The 15,475-nt window shown below is 41.0% G+C and overlaps 1 protein-coding gene across 2 annotated transcripts in view; it reads left to right on the top strand.

Annotated features, from left to right (window-relative positions):
- Positions 1-15,475, top strand: part of LOC146829082 (magnesium transporter NIPA2-like) — a 116,011-nt gene that overhangs the window by 60,902 nt on the left and 39,634 nt on the right. For both annotated transcript variants that reach the window (XM_085607707.1, XM_085607706.1), the window contains one exon: positions 10,294-10,454. In XM_085607707.1, the coding sequence (XP_085463833.1) occupies positions 10,294-10,454 (161 nt within the window). The remainder of the gene's footprint in view (positions 1-10,293; positions 10,455-15,475) is intronic.

Genomic DNA, 15,475 nt, shown 5'->3' with positions numbered 1-15,475 from the left:
ATCACACAAAGCCCAGTGTTTTATTGTGATTTCCCTTCAAGACACCGTCTTGGGGAAACAAAAAAACATGAATTCAGTCTCAATAGATGCATCACAATAAACACCTTTAAATACGGCATTCATACAAAATTGGGAACAGTGCAATAACTGTTTCATCACACAAATACTTTGTAGCAGGTATAACAATGTTTTGCAACTTGACATAATTCAACCAATAAATCAACCCTATACATTCTGTTCCCATTTGACATTCGTTCTCCTGAACACCACTCTGTGGAGAAGTGTGGCTCAATGGTTAGAGCGGCAGACCCTGATGCAGAGGTCTGGCCCGGACCAGGGTTCAATTCCTGCTTCGGCGGGTCTTGGGCTCAATTTCCCCGGACCCGATAATTCTCGCCTCGTGCCTATTCTAATCATGTGTCCCACTCTGCAACTCTGGGCAATAGCTTGCTTAATCTCCACAACGGCCCCAAAAGCGCTAGGATGCCTGGATTCACCTTGGGGGTGCCCAGGAGTGGACACTTCACAGGGAAAGGCCAGGAAGTGTTCCACAGCGGTATGTGCACAGCGCCTGAGAGACCCTTTCGGGGGTGTGCGGAGCGCTACATAAATGCACTACATTTACATTTACATTTCACTCTCATCTACAGATGCTATGTAGGATGATAAATGCTAGATCAGCATTTGTTGAACTGAAGAAATTCATGATGCAGTGTTTGATACACAAATTCAGATACTTATGTTCCTGAAAGATGGTACCTAGCACAATCTGATACCCCCAAGAGACGGGGTAAATCTTATGCACATGTTACAATTAAGAGAGATGGGAGTTAGCAATTTTCTCAGAGAACTAGTTCATAAAAGTGACCACTTCTATGAGTTAGGAAGGGGCTAAGTCTGACTTGATGTATTCAACTTGGGAGGTATCTGAAACGTCATCTGTTACATGCAGGCAGGCATATTGGCCACCAAAGTATGATGCCTATTTTCTAAGTTCTTTTTTGTTTAATGTATGTATTTTTTTTTTGTAACTGTTTAGTTGGGAAATCTTACAAGTGAATCTTAACACTCCATTGAACAGGCTCATCAATCATCATGGGTTGCTGAAGAAATTAGAGCCCTAACTATTCTATAGATACTCCTCACATGACTCCAGTAATATTATGATTCCCTTAAAAAGGAAAATGGCAAATCTAATCTAATAAAAATTGTCTCCTAACATCATCTGATCATTAAAGTATCCTCTTTCAGTATTTTTTGCTTATGCCCCCAAATCACAAGAGAGCATCTACTTGTACTGCATTTAAATAAATCAGGAGGTCTGCTAGGCGAAGCTCTAAGGAATAAATACTCTGGAATTTGATGGAAGAAGTGCAATTAACTTTACAGATTTGCTTGCCTTGGATGACCTTACTCTAGGTGGTCAAGAAAAATTCAGTCTCAAACAAATTGTTGGTCTATGCCAGCATTAAAACATAAGAGAGGAATCCGTACAAGAAATAGGGAAAAACATTTTGTGAAAAGACAACATTTAAAAAAAAAAACATAACAGACTTTATTACAAGGTAATTGGAAAACTGAAAGAAGCATTCTTGCAACAAAAATTGTAGAAACCAAATGCACGGGCCTTATTTTGTATTGTACACTTGCTGCTATCAATGGAACCCTAAGAATCATGCATTCCTTTTCCTCCAATGATATGTGAATAAATAGCACAAAACTTTCATGACAAAATTATTACTTGCAGGAAGAATTTGAAGGTGATTGCAAAGCCACATGCCTCTTGAAACATGCCTGAAACACGTTTAATAAATACATTGCTGATCACCCCACAATCCACTGACCATTTGTAGACCTTCATATTCAGAATGGTATTGGCGAATGATGTGGAGAGGCTATTCTCAAAACCAAAAGAATTGGAACCAGGATAGGATTCCAGCTTGTATTTGCTCCTATGTTCCTCGCTAAGACTTTTGCTTAATATATTATCAAATTAGTGAATGCATCATACGTTGAGGGGAGTTTACTTTTGCCTCTCAAGCATATTGTAATCACGCTGCTTCCTTTAATAAAAAAAAATTAAACTCTAGGTGACCAGGTGAATCACTGACTTCACCCAGACCTTTCCAACTGTGCACAGTTTTCTTGACCAATAACAATTGGTTTTAGGCCACATCAAGTCAAGGATACGTTCCTGCTGCCTGTGACAAATGAGCTACTTCCCTTTGCAATTGAGGGGTAGTGATTGTGCTTCTCCTGGACCTTTCAGTGGCCTCTGATACAGTGGACCAAAAGCCATAAAATCTCCTTAAGAGAACCGTAGCAGGGGTTGATGGCAAATCCATTTAATGGTTTTCATGTAAAATGCAATAAACTGGTCCCTTTTGTCTTTAGCAACTCATGGACAACAAGTGTGGTACCACAAGACTCTCCACTTTCTCCAGGATTATTCATTGTTTATGCTAGTCCCTTGATTGACACATTTTAGAGCAACATCTCCTCGTTCATTCCCATGTTGATGGCATCCAGGTGAATATATGAGTGGAAGGAGTCAGGTGGGACTATGAGGACCTATAGGCATGTATTAAGGTGAATAGTGGATATCTTCCCCCGTTGAGATTAAAACTCACATGTGAACCTTTGTTTTTTTTATGAAGGGCTCTTGTAATTAATGGGATTTTTGGATGTCTTGCTTACGCCCATCAGATAATACAGCTCTCACACTATGGCTTACCACCTGGCGCATCAAAGACTTCAGCACAAAACAAACAACACCTTTAGAAAAGGATTTTATTTAACAAAATGCAATGACTCTCTCTCTTTTAGAATAATGCTTGGGGTTTATTACACAATGCTCTCTAACAAAGGCTGTCCCAGATGCCAAATGCACAAGATTCAAATACATGTAGAGCTATATATATATATGTATATGCCAACTATAATCTAATGCATGAATAATACTGATTAATAAACAGGCAGCAACTAATATAAGATAAGATTCAGGCGTATTTATACTGGACGTCCTGCAAGAGATCAGAAAGATATATAGATATATATACAGCAGATGGTTACTCTGGATGTGCACCTCAACTCACTCCCACATCACAAAGAAAACACTTCAAATGATCAAAGCCACTGGCTAAACATCACAATGGCAATAACCTAAACTCAATACATCACCTGGTGCAAACACTGCATCTGCATCTTAGCCCACTTATGACCAGGGGAGTTCACAGCTGGGGTTCAGAGCTCAGCAACCAGGGTCCACACTCCGAGATAGATGCATCCGCCCTCACTCGGATTCCAAACTCCCTGTTTCTGAGACCACAACCCTCAACTTTAAACACATTAGAAAGTTCCCGAAAGACACTTTCCCTGCGCCAGAGGAATCTTACCAGAACTGGCCAAGTTGCAAGCAAGCATTCCCACGGCAGGAAGGAGCTCTCACGTCCCTTCCTCCATTCTCACATATTCCAGCCTCTATCTTGACAAAGCGCTCTCAAGGCCTTCCAGAGTACATTAAACAAAAGCAATCGCTCAGAAAAACAGAAAGACCTTCGATGTGAATAACCCAAACAACTCGCAAGCACTGCTGTGAACGCAGAAAAACTGCAGCAAGGCAAAGCCAGGGGAAAAGGATGACTTGAGGCCACGTCAAAGCCAATAGTAAGCACTCCATAATTAACAACTTGCAAGCACTGCTGTGCATGCAGAAAAGCTTGAAGCAAGGCAAAGTCAGAAAACAAGATGACATGAGGCCATGTCAAAGCCGATAATAAGAACTCATAATTCTCATAACTGTACTACACAATACACATTTCTGCACAACTGCTTATGGCATCACATACTTTATCTCTCAATGTCCTATAGCATCACATACTTTATCTCCCAATGTACAACACCGAGCACGTGTGCACCACCGCTCACAACACTGCACTTCGACATTCCACACATCTCTCTCCCTCTCACGCCTTCAAATGCACCTCCCACACCTTCTGTTCTGTGCAAGACTGTTCTACTCCGTGACAGCTCCCACTGAAAGACAGCAAGATTACAATAAAGAAGAGAAGCAGGCATATGCAGGACCGTCCTACATTAAGGCTAGGGTAAAATAACACCCTAAAGTCAGTTAAAATGATGGTAGTTGAAGGTCATCATAGGGTGCCAAACCACAAGAGCGCCTCTTTCACTACATTCCACCCCATGACCTTTGACTATCATCATTTACATATATCAAAAACCAAACTTCTTAACTAAAGGCACAACTACGAGTAAAGCACATGTTGAAGCAGAAACTCATGTGCTGAACTGAAAGCACAAGTATAATACTGTGAAATTATAAAAGCATGCCTTAAGTCAAGGTGACATTCTCTTTTCTTCTACAGTCTATCCCTGGCGCCGGGAAACCCATTGTGGGTAGCTGTGCGCGGTACAAGCTTAAATAAATAAATAAATAATCATTTCAAACCATGTAGAAATAGCTCATGCATATCTAGATACTCAGCAAGAATAAATGTTTGATGGATACACAAAATAAATGAATCAAGCTTTTGAACTCGGTAATGCTCCTAATGTCTCTAATGGTTAATACTGGAACTTCTACTGAGAAAGCAGCCAAACTTATATATTTTGTGCTAAAAAATAAAAGCAACATTAACACCTTCTTTTTATCTTTAACTCAAAAAAAAATCTTCTTCTCAACATCATTGTTGTTCTTTTTCTTAAACAAACAAACAGGCCTTCTCACATCCAAAAAAATAACTGTGAACATTGTGCTTCATCTTTACTAAATCAGTTAATCGGTCTTGGAGGTCTGTCTGGTCCGTTCAGCCACAGGATTCAGCTTGCGCTGTCCGGTGATCCCTCCAGGCTTGGGGGAGGGGGGGTCCCACCCATACGGGGCACTCCGACACGGGCAGAGACATCAGGCACACCAACACATCGCAGTATGATGACCTGGAAAAGAAACAAGCATCACTCTTCTTACAAAAAACATTTTTTTTAAAGCACACGTTTTCCTGTCCCTGTTTTGAGTCTGAAGGCACAATATTATCATTCCTGCCTGCATGGTTCACTGCTGGCTCTGTGGAATTGTCTGAGAATTCTACCCACGCTTTAGCCTCTGAATTCTTGGTATTGGGATGAAACTCTTTTTACCTGCACAGCAAGAATGGCTGGGGCAGTCTCCTTCCTGACTTGTTTTCCACTCACTGCTGAATACGTGCTCCCTTTATCAATTGGCAGAAGCCCAAGGCAATCCAGCTGCTCTGTCTGCTCTGGTAATTTTCCTTTCTTCAACTCGCCCTTCACCTTCTGTGAGACTGGTCTGGCTTGTGCACTCTGACACATAAGAATCACAGTTCTGAGTAAACCTAGGGGAATATTCATCCCTTCATTTTCTGCCCACCTGTTTGTATGGTCCTTATCTCCAAGGTGCTCATATTTAGTTATACACACGTGTGTCACCACCTCTGTCTCCAAGATTTTAGTATTTTCATCTGTAAGGGAATTAAGTGTTCTGTCATGCACAGTAACTGCGCTTTGCAGTACAATCTGCCACTTCACTGGGGAATCCTGTGTCTCAAACTCCACCCCTGGACTTTCTATTGGGACCTGTGCAAACTGTTCATGCAAAACTGCAGTCTCTGTCTGTATATGCCACTTTATAACAGTGGCTACCTCCCACTGATAAATCACATTATGTCCTATTGCCTTCTGCTCAGTATCTGTCAATGCGCTAAAACACGAAAGCATCTGTATTTGTCCAGCATCTGAATTTAAAAGTAAAATAGCACACTGCTTCTGAAATGGCACACATGATGCACTGTCTCCTTTCTGAATTGACCATGCTTTTAAAATCCTTTCTTTTTCCAAAATACAGTTTTTCCATGTAGAGCAAGATTCATCATTCACCAACATGTCTGATTTATACCTGCAACCAGTGATCGCTAACAGACTAGTCTGTCTATCTCCCTTCACATTCCTTTCTGGCTGAGTAACATCCTCAAAAGAATTCATTAAGACCGTCTGTGAAGCCTGCAGAATAACTGGCACGTTCTCTAAGTTCACATTTTTCACATATGACTCATCATAGCTGGTCAAAACAAATGGCTTCAGAGCTTGGTACATGTTTAACTCTTTTTTCAAAGACTTGTTTTCAAACTGAGCATCAGCCAACTTCCGTCCCAGCTCACTACATTCCTTTTCTAAATGTTCAAATTTTTGATACATGCTAAACCATGCATTCAAGATGACACCACTGTTTCTGTCTGAAATACCAAGTTGTTTTCCTTCTTTGAGAGAGACAAGCTCACACTGAAATAAATCAGTTGGCATCTGGGTCTCTGCATGCACCTTAGAGAACATTTTCCCCTTTACATTTCAACGTTCGAATCCTGCAAGTGACGCCAAGATGTAATGAATGTGATTTTTGGATGTCTTGCTTAAGCTCATCAGATAATACAGCTCTCACACGATGGTTTACCACCTGGCCCAGCAAAGACTTCAACACAAAACAAACAACACCTTTAGAAAAGGGTTTTATTTAACAAAATGCAAGGACTCTCTGTCTTTTAGAATAAGGCTTGGGGTTTATTACACAATGCTCTCTAACAAAAGATGCCAAATGCACAGGATTCAAATATATGTATATATATATATATATATATATATATATATATATATATATATATATATATATATATATATATATATATATATTTGCCAACTATAATTGAATGCATGAATAATAAACAGGCAGCAACTAATATAAGATAAGACTCGGGCGTATATATGCTGGACGTCCTGCAAGAGATCAGAAAGATATCTATATATATACAGCCGATGGTTACTCTGGATGTGCACCTCAACTCACTCCCACATCACAATGAAAACACCTCAAATGATCAAAGCCACTGCCTAAACATCACAATGGCAATAACCAGAACTCAATGATCAAAGCCACTGGCTAAACATCACAATGGCAATAACCTAAACTCAATACATCACCTGGTGCAAACACTGCATCTTAGCCCAGTTCTGACCAGGGGAGTTCACAGCTGGGGTTCAGAGCTCAGCAACCAGGGTCCACACTCTGAGATAGATGCATCCGCCTTCGCACGGATTCCAAACTCCCAGTTTCTGCGTCCGCTACCCTCAACTTTAAACACATTAGAAAGTTCCCGAAATACCTCGTCCCCGCGCCAGAGGAATCTTATCAGAACTGACGAGTTCCAAGCAAGCATTCCCACGGCAGGAAGGAGCTCTCACGTCCCTTCCGTCATTCTCACATCTTCCAGCCTCTATCTGGATGAAGCTCACACAAGGCCTTCCAGAGTACATTTAACAAAAGCAATCGCTCAGTAAAACAGAAAGACCTTGAATGTGAATAACCCAAACAACTCGCAAGCACTGCTGTGCACGCAGAAAAACTGCAGCAAGGCAAAGCCATAATTAACAACTTGCAAGCACTGCTGTGCACGCAGAAAAGCTTGAAGCAAGGCAAAGTCGGAAAATAAGATGACATGAGGCCATGTCAAAGCCAATAGTAAGAACTCATAATTCTCATAACTGTCTAACACAATACACATTTCTGCACAACTGCTTATAGCATCACATACTTTATCCCTCAATGTCCTATTGCATCACATACTTTATCTCTCAATGTACAACACCGAGCACATGTATGCACCACCGCTCACAACTCTGCACTTCGACATTCCACACCTCCCTCTCCCTCACACGTCTTCAAATGCACATCCCACACCTTCTGTTCTTGGCAAGACTGTTCTACTCCGTGACAGCTCCCACTGGAAGACAGCAAGATTACAAGAAATAAGAGAAGCAGGCATATGCAGGACCGTCCTACATTAAGGCTAGGGTAAAATAACACACTAAAGTCAGTTAAAATGATGGTAGTTGAAGGTCGTCATAGGGTGCCAAACCACAAGAGCGCCTCCTTCACTACAGCTCTTCATGAAGAAAAACAGTCATAGTAAGAGTATCCTCATTCATGTTGCTAGGTTGAGAAATTGTATTAATTGAAACACTCAGAAACTGAGAGCCCAGCTGGTTAGAACTATAGTGCACTCATGTTTGGAATAGGGCATCATCCTAGTTCATTGTGCCTCTAGGAAGCTAATTAATTGCCTTCAGATAACCCAGATTATTGGAATAGAATTATATTTTCTGGTATCTGTGGTCAGTCAAAGGTTCTACTGGATACTAGTACAGTCTAAGATTTGCTTCAAAGTCTTATGTTTGATACCTTCATATTGTACACCCATCGGGTCAAAGCGTATAAGCCAAAAAAGAACAGCTCTGCGGTGCCAGGGCCAAGATTAAATGGCATTCACTCATTTCAAGTTAAAATCGATGGATGGAAGGAGAATGATTGCATCTATGTGGAATAAATTTGCAATGGACATTATAAAATCTTTCATGTTTGGGACATTGAGAAGTATATTGCAGACATTTTTTTCTGGTTGTCCAATTGCTCTTCTTGAATGGCAGTAGGTTGTTTAGCTTCACATTTCAACTACAGCCAGCACGGAAGTTTAGTGGTTGACATAAATCTTTTTATTAATTAATTCAATCTTACAGAGCTATTAGCTTTAAAACCTTGTGATACAAAATGCTGCTGGGCTAAGACCCAGAACAGGCTGGGGGTGAGGTCAAAGTAAAGGTTTGGCACGTCCTAATCTGTAGGTCCCATCATGAATTCCTATGATTGCTAAGCATGGTGCTTGATTTGGAATGTGAAGGTTACTACAGAGTCGGATCTTTTGCCATCAATGGCCAATGTCAAGGCTACACTGTAGAAAGTGGCACCAGTGTCCTTTTGCTGTTGGATCTCTGGTGATATCCAGCTGTTCCAGAGTACTGGCAATGGCATGAAACCCTCTTTCAACCATCCGACCCATAAGCATTTGATGGGATCCACCCACAGGTTAGTTGCTGCAGGAGTGGGAATCGGACTGTTCGGAAAACTCATTTTGTGTCTGCCTTCCTGGCCAAATAGTAGGTGGAGGCTCTTGATTCATAGCTGAGGATTTTGGCATCTGTTTGAAGGGCCCCTGAACTGGGTATATTTCTTATGGGAACTCTTTGGTGTCTTTTTTTCTCTGTCCCCTGTGAGCATTGGGTTTTAGTCTTCTGCAGTAACTTTATCAAGTAGTGTTGTGTTCAGGACCTAAACAGAACATGAATCTGAATTTGCCACCTTACAATCACAATGAATGCATGGCAGCTATGAACATGAATGCAAGGAAAAAACTGATGATCCTTAAATATATGAAGAATATCCCAGCTCTGCATAGCAAAAAAAATGAACTAACATGGCCGTCTTGGAACGGACCATTATGGGTGCTCCATGGTACTAGAAATGTAAAGGGGCAAAGTGTTTTGGCGTTCTTACTGATGGCAGGGAAAATATTCACAACATATCAATCTGATGAGGATCTCCCTGCTGGAGGTTTATTGCAATGAAGAGCAAATAGAGAGTATCTTGTATTAAAGTTTAGAGTGTAGTCCTGACCACACTAACTCCAGCACTAGGCTCTTGTGAACACTAGGAATCTCCCTGTATGCACTGCTGTGACAGAAAGAACCTGATAACATTTTGTACAGCAAGCTTCTAAAATTATATTTTCTTAACATAAACTGGTCTTAATCAATATAGTATATACAGCAAATGACTAGGCTAAGTAGCTCAGCAATACAAGTTGTGCTTAGAATTCACTCTGATCAGAAGGTTTCTCTGTACCCATTTCGTCAGGTAATAGCGAGTGATTTGTGCTGGGATTAATAAAACACACAAGGCAATAGTTTTGCAGATCAGAAAGGGACAAACCGTTCAATATTGCAACATTGTCAACCGTTCCAACCTTCTGAATTCAGAATGGGGTTAGTATTTCCATGGGCGGATTCCTCCCAATATTTCTTTGCAATTAGGCCATTTGTTTTTTACCTTGACCTCTTGAAATAAATAAATGTTTGTTTTAACTGGTATGTTGTCACACTTTTATGCTCACCAATTAAGAGTCACGCAAACCTGCATTTGCAGTTGAATGCGCAGTTGGCTTTGTAGGCTCTAATCTTCTTTCCTACACTGCATCCAAATCGTCATCCAATTCTTATGTGAGTCAACATTTAAGCCCTCCTTGATGTACATTTTGTTTTATGTTCACAAGGATTACTGAGAGTTAAGGAAAGTATAAAGGACCATTAGATGGAATCTGTTTCCCAGAAGTATGCATGCTTTTGTTTACCATTAACTGATTATGTTTTTTGTAGTGCTGTTTTATCCTCCTACTTTCTGAATGAGCACCTGAACATTCATGGGAAGATCGGCTGTGTGCTGAGCATCTTGGGCTCCACTGTGATGGTGATCCACGCACCGCAGGAGGAAGAGGTGTCCACACTGCAGGAGATGGCAGAGAAACTTAAAGATCCAGGTGCCTGAAACATTCAGCTTTCCCTTTTCCATTTTGCCTATAAGAAATTGATTCCGGTGTTTCCCCTACAGGCAAAGATGCACTAACTTGAAACCACAGACCTAAAGATAGCATACATTTACTGTGGCAGCTCTCTACTCATATTATTCTTACAAACGACAATTGTTGGTACAGTGCTTGGATTCAAAATATAAAGTGAACTATGTATACAAGTGCTAAAAACTTTGGTGCGGTTTTACGTCTCTTTACAAAACTTTCCCCCAAAAGGTTTTTGCCACCTATGCTCCTTCTAGGAAAGGCTTGGAGTGATTGAGGGGAAGATACCAAAACACATTTTCCATGCGCAACAGCTGAACAGAATTGCACCAAATTTGGCAGAGAAATGTTTACCAAGAAAGTGTGTTTTTTTATTTGGTGTAAATCCGACTTATTGACAGTTGGGCTCTTGTGAGTTCAGCTGAAGCAGTATTTTAATTTTTAAAGCGTTATGATTGACCAAACAGGCTCTTTCTCTCTGATTGGGGGACCACAGCATCAGTAGAATGTTGTGCCAGCCATTACATAACATAACGAGACACTGTCTCTGTTTCCTGAAAATGTTTAAAAATACCATGTGGGGGCAGAGGGACAACCCTTCTCCCTCCCCCTAAGGCCCAAAATGTAAAACAAAAATACAAAGTTAGGTAAGCTAATAGTATCTTACTTTACTTAAAAGAAATCAGATATTCAATGTAAAGAACAATGGGTAAAATGATGATATAGTTAAGTGACAATGTCAGTTAAAACATAACATTTTAAACAAAAACAAATGCTGAGATTCACCAGTTATTGTTTAATTAGCTAACTAGAACTGTGCACCCACCATCTTCTACTTAAGCCATCACAAATTGAATCACTCATGATATGTTCAATGACATAATTGATGACATCACTGAGCATGGTGGGGCCACTAGGGTGTTCTGAAAGTGCTTAGCAGTGGTAGCAGCACACCTGCACAGAAATGCCAATCACGTATTTCCATACTTACAAGAGTAGCAACAAACAACAATGCCTAATGAACAGTCAACAAGCATTTACAATGCAACAGGTCTCGCATCAGTTAGAGTTAGAGTTATTGGTATTGTAATTACAATTTTGCATAATGGTTTTGTTTGGAGTGTTTACATGTATTTAACAGGTAAGTAGTTGTATGTATGTGTTTACTAAGTATGTAATGTGTAATTTATTGTTTAGTTAGTTTGGTGGCAAGAGGAGTAGTTAGCATCAGTGTGCAGGGTTCACTAATGCAATTAATACTTGCTTGGATGGTATGGTGATTTGTAGGATTATTAAGGGTATCAATAATGTGAATTACAGTTGTGTTCGAGTATTAGTTGTAGTATTGTGGAAAAAAAACCTGGGAAAAATATATGCGAGAACGGTCAACATTTGTACGGGATTTAAAAACAGCAAGCAAAACTTTAAAATAGGCATATAAGAATAACAGGTTATATGTGCATAGAAACCATAACTACGGTTACTTTTTAGGAGAAGGCAAAAAATATATTTGTGGGTTGATGGATTAATTTACAAGTATGAAGGGGAACGATTATATGCATTTAAATAATGGATTAAAAAAAATATATTGTTTAACAAATCTTTGAAATAGTAATGAAAACTTTGCTAGCAATACCCTCCTTTTATACCAACACCTGATGCAGTGCATCATTATGGCGCAGTATACACGGAAAGTGAAAGCGCACCATGCGCGCGCTGTGTTGGAGCGCCGCGTGCACATCTCCTGTCCGTACGCGTGCACATCTCCTGTCCAGCTTCACAAGCAAAATCGACAACAATAGATCTCGCAAGCGATCAGCACATGCGCAGCGTCTCTAGGCGAAACCTAAAAAACAGTCTCTGATACACAACCTATGTTTTCCCATCAATCCAAAATAATTGCATCTCCAGCGCAGCAAATCTAGCCTGTCCTCGGATCAGTCCTCAACGCAGTGAAAGGCAAAGCTTACCTCAACAACCTGAAGCTTCCTGTTTTTTGCAGGCATGCTATTCTATTACTATGTGAACTGTCACAAAAGTGTTAGTAATGATGGCTTCATTCAGAGCAACTGCATAGCTGGCAATGTTTCAGATGTGTATGTGTGACATTTCATCATGTCAGTGTAATTATGAGTGACATTTAAACAACTGAGTGACACTTCATAGCTGCCAAGTTTCCACATAGCTTATGTGTGACATTTCCATGTTCATGGAGTTCTCATGTGTGACATATTATTGTTTTATGTGTGACACCTTGCGTGACACTTTATTGTGAGTAGAGCTAAGTATTTAAGCCCATTTAATAGGAACAATATTAGGATGTATCCACTTTTGTGTAGTGTAATAATTTATGAGTGGTTTTAAAATAGCCCACAATGAAACATGATCTCCATTAAAAAAAGGTTAAGGCTAGTGAAGGTTATCAGTCACCCAGTACATACCTCAGGCCACCACTGTTCAGGGTCGGATATACAACGGTTCATCTGGCATGGATCACGAAGCAGAGTGGCAATGGTTAAAATATACCCGTCGACCATTGAGGGAGGCCTATCACTACCCAATATGGAAACATTACTATCTGGCGGCGCAACTCCAGTGGGTAGCACGTTGGCTAAGCACACGGAACCTCAGTGACACAGACGTCTGGGTACACCCAGCCTCAGATAGTGGCATATTTCCATCCCAACAGGACAGGCAGCCCACGCAGTTACTACTACAGGTTGCTTATCAGTGTTATTGCCGCTGCTTTAGTCTCACGCACCATCTCTCCCCATACTAGGCACCCCCAGAAGACATCTGGCGATATCCAGTGCAGAACTCACACTATGGGAGGAAATGGACATCCTAACAGTAGGGGTTCTATACAATGCCTCGTTCCCTTTGAATACCTAGCTGAGAGCACTGGTCTGTCACAAGGCCAGTTCCTCCTACATGCCGCGGTGACTCGCACACTGAGCATACGGTGGGGAGATGTGAGGCAGGAACCTACCACGCATCTAACCATACAATAGCTGCACGAGCTGGGCACTGGTCGGCATCTCACCAAATGGTTTGCAGAGTCGCTTAGAATTCACGCAGCACAGTCATTGCTCTCTCTCCTTGCCCACTGGGATACGGACCTCCAGAGACCTACCACAGACCGTGAATGAGGTCACATACTTGAAGGCCCCACACGAATGCGAATTCCCCGCAACATGAGATTCCGGCTCATTCAATAATATATAACCCACAGGGCCTACCTCACACCGGCGAAAATAAACAAATACTTTGCCTGTGCAGATGCCAAATGTGCCAGATGTAACGAACCAGGGGCGGACCTCCTACATATGTTATGGTCATGTACAGCCATTCAAGTATATTGAGGAGAGGTCACTAGTAGACTGGCTTAATGCACGGAGCGAACGTTGGACTGGACATGGTAGGTTTGCATCTTGGTGCTCTACCACAGATCGAAGAAACATAAGGTGATGTCCAGATACAGATAGACCTAGGCCTAATAGTGGCTAAGTGATTGCTCACGCTCCTCTGGAAATCCCCTGATCAACCAGCAGCGAAGACCTGGTATCACTCCCTCCTGTGTTGGGCACAGGCGGAGAGCGTAACACTCCACCGTGAGGATGCAATAGGGCTGCGTAAGCAACCACTGGCCCCGGCATGGGATGCAATCCTGTCCGATTTTCGCATGGCAGAGCAGGGCATGGTCTCGACAATAGACTCGACTGTGACTGACGACAAACAAACCGCACCACAGCTGGCAACCACTTAGACCTCCTACTGCACGGACACAACACGCTTGGCTACCGATAGTCCCTGACACACCACATGTCACATCAGTTCTGCGGTCATGACCGTTTAGAACAACTCAATGGCATGTCACTAAGTTACCAGTTCATTTGATTGGGGAGATACGTATTCACAGTCTGCATGGTTATAGCGGATGAAGTGTTTGTTATTCAACATAATTGTATATATATTGGTTCCAGGTGAGACTTTCTTTTTGTTCTCGCCTTTTTCCCCCTCCCCCCCTTTTTTTTTATATCTTCCTTTCTCTTTCGTTCTTTATCATTCAAACAAAATGTTGATTCATCATATACTGGACTTGAAATATAGTGATGATGATAATTCTGAAAAATGTCACGTAAACATTGTAACAAAGATATCCTACAAATGGAGATGCATGATATGCACATTTGCTGGAATGTACTGTTCAAAAGTTCAAAACTAATAATAACAATAAAAACAAATTTTAACACAAAAAAAATCAGTCATCCAGTACATGGGACTGCATTGCAGTTATGTCATGTGCTTTACATGCGCCTTTCATAATAACACCAGCTTATAACACAACACGCCCAAACAAATGAATACTGGGAAGATTTAACGTATGACCTCCATAATATAGACTGCTCTTGTAAGCAGTGGCCAAACTACTGAGCTACCATTGCCATAACTGGATAACATGCCATTAAATCACTTTAACAGACTACCATCACTCCAAATCACACTCAAAGTACAAGTATTAGAATAAACATGCCTTAAACAGAGGCTCAGATGTATAGGAAATCATAGAGACATGAACATTTAATGCTTGTTGAGTTAAAAAATGTATGGAAACAGCTGTAAAACTGTATCGGTCTATTATATTGTGTTTAACACCAGACAGTCCTGTTTTTTTTCTTTTTGACAAGAACTCTTTGCATTTTGGGACATGTAGTTTTGGTTTCCTGATCCACACATGAGTGTCCCTGATTCGGTGCGCATGTGATGTTGGTGTAAAAGGCAGAACTGCCCAAAAATGGCACAGGTCTAACTTCTGAAAATATGCACATCTCTTAGAGGTTCATGAGGAAAAAGTGAATTGCGTGTTTAATGCAGAAGGATCCATTCATGTCAAAATACTACATATAAAATGCACCTCACACAGCACAAATCTGACTACGAAATGACAGCAGGTTATCCCTCACAATGCACTAAACGGGACACCA

This window comes from Triturus cristatus, chromosome 5_2 (genome assembly GCF_964204655.1).
Source record: "Triturus cristatus chromosome 5_2, aTriCri1.1, whole genome shotgun sequence".
NCBI lineage: Eukaryota > Metazoa > Chordata > Amphibia > Caudata > Salamandridae > Triturus > Triturus cristatus.
The sequence above is the reverse complement of the archived record's forward strand: the minus strand, read 5'-3'. Positions and strand labels throughout refer to the sequence as shown.